The sequence below is a fragment of the Sapajus apella genome, unplaced genomic scaffold, assembly GCF_009761245.1.
Source record: "Sapajus apella isolate SASKATOON/1434 unplaced genomic scaffold, GSC_monkey_1.0 scaffold14, whole genome shotgun sequence".
NCBI lineage: Eukaryota > Metazoa > Chordata > Mammalia > Primates > Cebidae > Sapajus > Sapajus apella.
Window position 1 is genome coordinate 6,898,736 of NW_022436954.1, and position 6,076 is coordinate 6,904,811.

The 6,076-nt window shown below is 51.4% G+C and overlaps 1 protein-coding gene across 4 annotated transcripts in view; it reads left to right on the forward strand.

Moving 5' to 3' along the window:
- BAD (BCL2 associated agonist of cell death) overlaps positions 1–5,781 on the forward strand; it is a 17,386-nt gene extending 11,605 nt beyond the window's left edge. For all 4 annotated transcript variants that reach the window (XM_032282978.1, XM_032282981.1, XM_032282979.1 and 1 more), the window contains exons 3-4: positions 4,278–4,468; positions 5,276–5,781. In XM_032282978.1, coding sequence (XP_032138869.1) covers positions 4,278–4,468; positions 5,276–5,401 — 317 coding nt within the window. In that variant the 3' untranslated portion in view covers positions 5,402–5,781. The remainder of the gene's footprint in view (positions 1–4,277; positions 4,469–5,275) is intronic.
- The last annotated feature ends 295 nt before the right edge of the window (positions 5,782–6,076 follow it).

The following is a 6,076-nucleotide window of genomic DNA, read 5'->3' on the forward strand; positions in this document are numbered from 1 at the left end:
TTGGGATTACAGGCGTGAGCCACCGCGCCCGGCCCCTTACTTGCTTTTTTTTTTGAGATGCAGTTTTGCTCTGCTGTCAGGCTAGAGTGCAGTGGCATGATCTTGACTCACTGCAACCTCTGCCTCTCAGGTTCAAGCAATTTGCCTGGCCAATATTTGTATTTTTAGTAGAGATGGGGTTTCATCATGTTGGCCAGGATGGTCTCTATCTCTTTTTTTTTTTTTTAGAAGAAGAGAGAAAGAAAGAAAGAATAAAAAAAAAAAGAAAAAGAAAAAGAATGAAGGAGAGGAAAAAAGAGGAAGAAGAAGAGGGAGAGAGAACAGGGGTGTTGCTTTATTGCCCAGGCTAGAATGCAGTCTAAAAATGGGTATGCCTGTAATTGTGTTTAATAATAGAGACATGGGAAAAAAAATGAGGGAAGAAAATAACTAACAAGCAGCCAACCAATATTTCATTTAAACCTGTAAATAGGTGTGATGTTGTACTGAAAAGAGTGTATATTTTGTGTATTTAAAGTGGAGAGTTCTATAAATGTTAATTAAGTTTACTTGTTCCGGATCTGAGTTCAAGTCCTGGATATCATTGTTAACTTTCTGTCTCATTGATCTGTCTAATATTGATGTTGAAGTCTCCCACTATTATTGTGTGGGAGTCTAAGTCTCTTTATAAGTCTTATATATCTGGGTATTCCTGTATTGGGTGCATATATATTTAGGATCTTTAGCTCTTCTTGTTGCATTGATCCTTTTATCATTATGTAATATCCTTCTTTGCTTCTTTTGATCTTTGTTGCTTTAAAGTCTATTTTATCAGCAAAAATTGCAACTCCTGCTTTCTATTTATTTATTTTTGCTCTCCATTTGGTTGGTAAATTTTTCTCCATCCCTTTGTTTTGAGTCTTTGTGTATCCTTGCATGTGAGATGGGTCTGGATGTAGCATACCAATGGGTCTTGGCTTTTTTTGCCTGTGTGTGTCTTTGGATTGGGGGATTTAGTCGATTTAAATTTAGAATTAATATATGTGCTGGACGCGGTGGCTCAAGCCTGTAATCCCAGCACTTTGGGAGGCCGAGGAGGGTGGATCACGAGGTCAAGAGATCGAGACCATCCTGGTCAACATGGTGAAACCCCATCTCTACTAAAAATACAAAACATTAGCTGGGCATGGTGGCGCGTGCCTATAATCCCAGCTACTCAGGAGGTTGAGGCAGGAGAATTGCCTGAACCCAGGAAGCGGAGGTTGCGGTGAGCCGAGATCGTGCCATTGCACTCCAGCCTGGGTAACGAGTGAAACTCCGTCTCAAAAAAAAAGAAAAAAAGTTGGTCTTCGACCTCTGATATCTTTTCTTCTGCTTGATCAATTCGGCTGTTAAAACTTGTGCATACTTCGCGAAGTTCTCGTGTTGTGTTTTTCAGCTCCATTAATTCACTTATATTCCTCTCTAAATTGTGTGTTATTGTTAACATTTCGTCAAACCTTTTTTCAAAGTTCTTAGTTTCTTTGCATTGGGTTAGAAGAAGTTCTTTTAATTCCCAAAAGTTTCTTATCATCCACCTTTTGAAGCCTTCTGTTAATGGAACACAGTCTTTCTCCATCAGGCCTTGCTCTGTTGCTGATGAGGAACTGTGATCCCCTGTAGAGGGAGAGGCGTTCTGATTTTGGGTATCCTCAGCCTTTTTAGGCTGGTTTCTTCCCTTCATTATAGATTTATCCATCTGTGGTCTTTATAATTCCCGTCTTTATAGTTGGGTTTCTGAATGGATGGCGTCCAACTTGTTGATTCCTGGCACTAAAATCTGAGCAACCCACTGCGCCGGCCAAAACAGTGGCGTTATGATTGATGGTGCTTTTCTGACTCTACACCAAGAACCGCCACACCAAGGCAGCGGCAAAACCACCTCGCCCGCCACAAAAGTCGCACTGGCGACCTGTGGGGCTCCTCCACTGGGAATCTCCTGGTGCGTGAGCAACAAAAATTGATCAGAAAGTGTGGTGTCCTCTCGTTCTCTGCGCTTTCAGTGGGAGCTACAATCCCGAGCTGCTAGTGATCAGCCAGCTTGGATCTCCCTCGGTCTCTCTGTTGACCTCATGAACTGCCTGCCTCAGCCTCCCAAAGTGATGGGATTACAAACATCAGCCACCGTACCCAGCATTTTTTTTTTTTTTTTCAGAGTCTTGCTCTATTGCTGCAGTGCAGTAGCACAATCTCGGCTCACCGCAACCTCCGCCTCCTGTGTGCAATTGATTCTCCTGCCTCAGCCTCCCGAGTAGCTGGGACTAGGCTCGTGCCACCACACCTGGCTAATTTTTATATTTTTAGTAGAGACAGGGTTTCACCATGTTGGTCAGGCTGGTCTCAAACTTTGACCAGCATTTTGGGAGGCCAAGGCTGGCAGATCACCTAAGGTCGGGAGTTCCAGACCAACCTGACCAAATAGCCACTAAAAATACAAAATTAGCCGGGTGTGGTGGCACATGCCTGCCATCCCAACTACTCAGGAGGCTGAGGCAGGAGAATCGCTTTAACCTGAGAGGTGGAGGTTGCGGTGAGCTGAGACTGGGCCGTTGCACTCCAGCCTGGGCAACAAGAGCCAAACTTCGTCTCAAAAAAAAAAAAAAAGCACCCAAACAGACCACAGTAGGCGTACCTCTGAACAATAACCCATAGAGTACTTGCAGCCTAGAGAGCACTTTATTATTAATTATTATTATTATTATTTTGAGACAGAGTCTCACTCTGCATCACTACAACCTCCACCCCTGGGTTCAAGCGTTTCTCCTGCTTCAGCCTCCTGAGTAGCTGCAACTACAGGTGTGAACTACCACGCCTGGCTAATATTTGTATCTTTAGTAGACACGGAGTTTCACCGAGTTCAAGGCTTCAAACTCCTGACCTCAGGTGATCCACCCACCTCGGCCTCCCGAAATGCTGAGATTACAGGTGTGGCACCCCACGTGGCCTTCTTTTATTATTATGATTTTTTAATTAATAGAGACAGGGTTTTGCAATGTTGCCCAGGTTGATCTTGAACTCCTGGACTCAAGCCATCTGCCTGCCTTGGCCTCCCAAAGTGCTGGGATTACAGGCGTGCGGTATCTTGCCGAGCTACAAAGCACTTTTACATTTTTTATTTTATGTGACTGACCTTTATACCGCCACTGGGACTCAAGGCTAGGATTGTCCCCTCATCAAGGTGAGAACACAGGCTCAGAGAGTCAAAGGCTGGCTAGACAAGGGGAGAGGCGCAGAGCTCAGCTGATCATCACTGGACTGTGGGTTCCACCGAACCCCTGGAACCTTCCAGCCTCAGGCCTCCACAGCTTCACAGGAACTGGGCAAGTCAACGCTCTAAGCTTCTGTCTCCTCACCTAAGCACGTTAGTGCTCACCTCCAGGGTGGTTAGGAGGACAATGAGGGACTGTCTTGGCCTACACATATGTGCTCCATCAGTGGTACCTAAAAACGTCCACAGTTCCAGACACCATCTCCAGAGCAGGCGCTGTGAGGGGTGCAGACATGTAGCAGACAGGTCCTTCCTCTCCAGGGGCCTCTGCAGGTCCCTTGCAGAGCTGGCATTCAGTCCTGCCAGCTGTGGCAGGACACCTTCCTGTTCAAGGGATTAGCTTCCTCGGGTATAAAATAGACACGCTGAAATAGCTACCAACCCGGGAGTTGCCAGGAGACCCCATGAAGTCTCTGCACTAATAATTGTAACTAGTTTTTCTTTCTTTTTTTTTTTTTTTGAGATGGAGTTTCCCTCTTGTTGCCCAGACTGGAGTGCAATGGTGTGATCTTGGCCCACCTCAACCTCCGCCTCCCGGGTTCAAGCGATTCTCCTGTCTCAGCCTCCCGAGTGGCTGGGATTACAGGCATGCCATCACACCCGGCTAATATTTGTATTTTTAGTAGAGACAGGGTTTCTCCATGTTGATCAGGCTGGTCTCGAACTCTTGACCTCAGCTGATCCGCCTGCTTCGCCCTCAAGTGCTGGGATTACAGGCGTGAGCCACCGCGCCCAGGAGTAGCTAGTATTTCTTATCCCTTATTTTGTGCCAGGCACAGGGCCCCATTCATTACTGGCACTCAGTAAGGATTCGTGGGATTAATAAGAAGTTAACCTTAATCTTCACCAAAGGCCCCTGAGAGGTGGGCTGTGATGCGTCCCTGGAAGACCCATGAGTGCGCCTGCAGAGCTGACGGGGAGGGTTCAGGCAGGGCCGGGGGCTTAGAGGAGCTGAGATTAACGTCGCCCTTTACCCACTGACCCTCTGCAGGCGCTGGGGCTGTGGAGACCCGGAGTCGCCACAGATCGTACCCCGCAGGGACGGAGGAGGACGAAGGGATGGAGGAGGAGCCCAGCACCTTTCGGGGCCGTTCGCGCTCGGCACCCCCCAACCTCTGGGCAGCACAGCGCTATGGCCGCGAGCTCCGGAGGATGAGTGACGAGTTCGTGGACTCCTTTAAGGTGAGCGCCGGTCCCCATCGTGCCAAGACCTGCAGTCCCAGGACGCCCCCCTCCTGTCTGTTCTTTCCTGTCCCAAGACACGCCCGGATCTGGTCCCACGACCCCTCCCCAACGCCGTCCGGTCCCTTCCTAGCTCCAGAGCATTCTGGGATCTGTAGTCACAGGCTCTTACCCCCACCCCCTAGCTCTTCCCTTCCGAATCCCCGGGCAGGCGGGACTCCCCGACCTGGGCGGGGCGGGGGGGGGGGAGTCCCAAGGCATGCTGGGATCTGTAGCCTAGATCCCGCTCCAGGCCAAAGCTCCTGGGTTCCCCGCATTCTCGGAGGGCCAGGCATGCTGGTATTTGTGCTCCTGGCTGGCACGTGGATGCTCTTTCGCCCAGGCTGGAGTGCAGTGGTGTGATCATGGCTCACCGCAGCCTGGAACTCCTGGCCTCAATCCTCCCGCCTCAACCTCCCAAAGTGATAGGATTACAGGCGCTCACCACCGCTCCCAGCCCTTTAATTCTTGAATTGCGGTCCCATCTTCTGAGTGCTAAGTTTCCAGCTCTGGCCTTTCCATGTAGGACCCTAGGTATCCTCCCTTCCCGTCCCCGGCAAGGAGTTCCTGGGATCTAACCAGTCCGCATTCCTGAGGGCCCATGCGTCCTCCCAAGCGTCCCAGACCACCCAGCCTGAAGCCTGCTGGAAGTTGTGGCCTTCATTATCTCCCCCGGATCTCAGAGGCGGGGTCACGGAAGTGGACGGTCTGGCTCGAGCCGCCCTGGTAATCTAACTCATGCAACCCTTTTCTCCCCACACCCGGAAGGGACTTCCTCGCCCGAAGAGCGCGGGCACAGCAACGCAGATGCGGCAAAGCGCCAGCTGGACGCGAGTCATCCAGTCCTGGTGGGATCGGAACTTGGGCAGGGGAGGTTCCGCTCCCTCCCAGTGACCTTCGCTCCACATCCCAAAACTCCACCCGCTCTCATCGTCCTCAGTGGCCATCTTGGATATGGGCGGAAGTGCTTCCTGCAGGCCTTATGCAAAAAAAGGATCCGTGCCATCTCTTTCGGAGGGAGGGCTGACCCAGATTCCCTTCCGGTGCGTGTGAAGCCGTGGAAGGCTTGGTCCCGTCGGAAGTTTTGCGTTTTCCGCCCGAAGCCCCCGGAAGTGGCTCCGTGGCCCCGCCCTTCGGTACCGGGCTGCCCCAGACGTCTGAGCCAAGTCTCGAACCAGGCTTCACCGTTGCGTCAGCGAGATCGAGCCCCAGCGATGCCCCGCGGGCCGCGCTCGCTACCAAATGTTAATAAAGCCCGCGTCTGTGCCGCCGAAGCTTCTCTGTACATCGACTGGGGCTCCGCGCGCCGGGGTAGTGCTCTCACGGATACTTTCAAAAGAGGCCGTTGTCTTACGAGGGAAACTGAGTCTTTGCCTGACACCCAGCGACAGAGACGGAAGGGGTCGGGGCGGCTCTCGGGACAGGGCTGCGCGGCCCAGGTCCAAGTGCCCAGCATGCGCTTTGGGTCTGCAGCGCTGCCGGCTGCCCGATCCTGCGCTGCGCAAACCGTGCTGCGGCCCCCCAGGGAGAGTCACTGGCTCCTATTTGGGTCAGCCCTTGCCAGCAGCT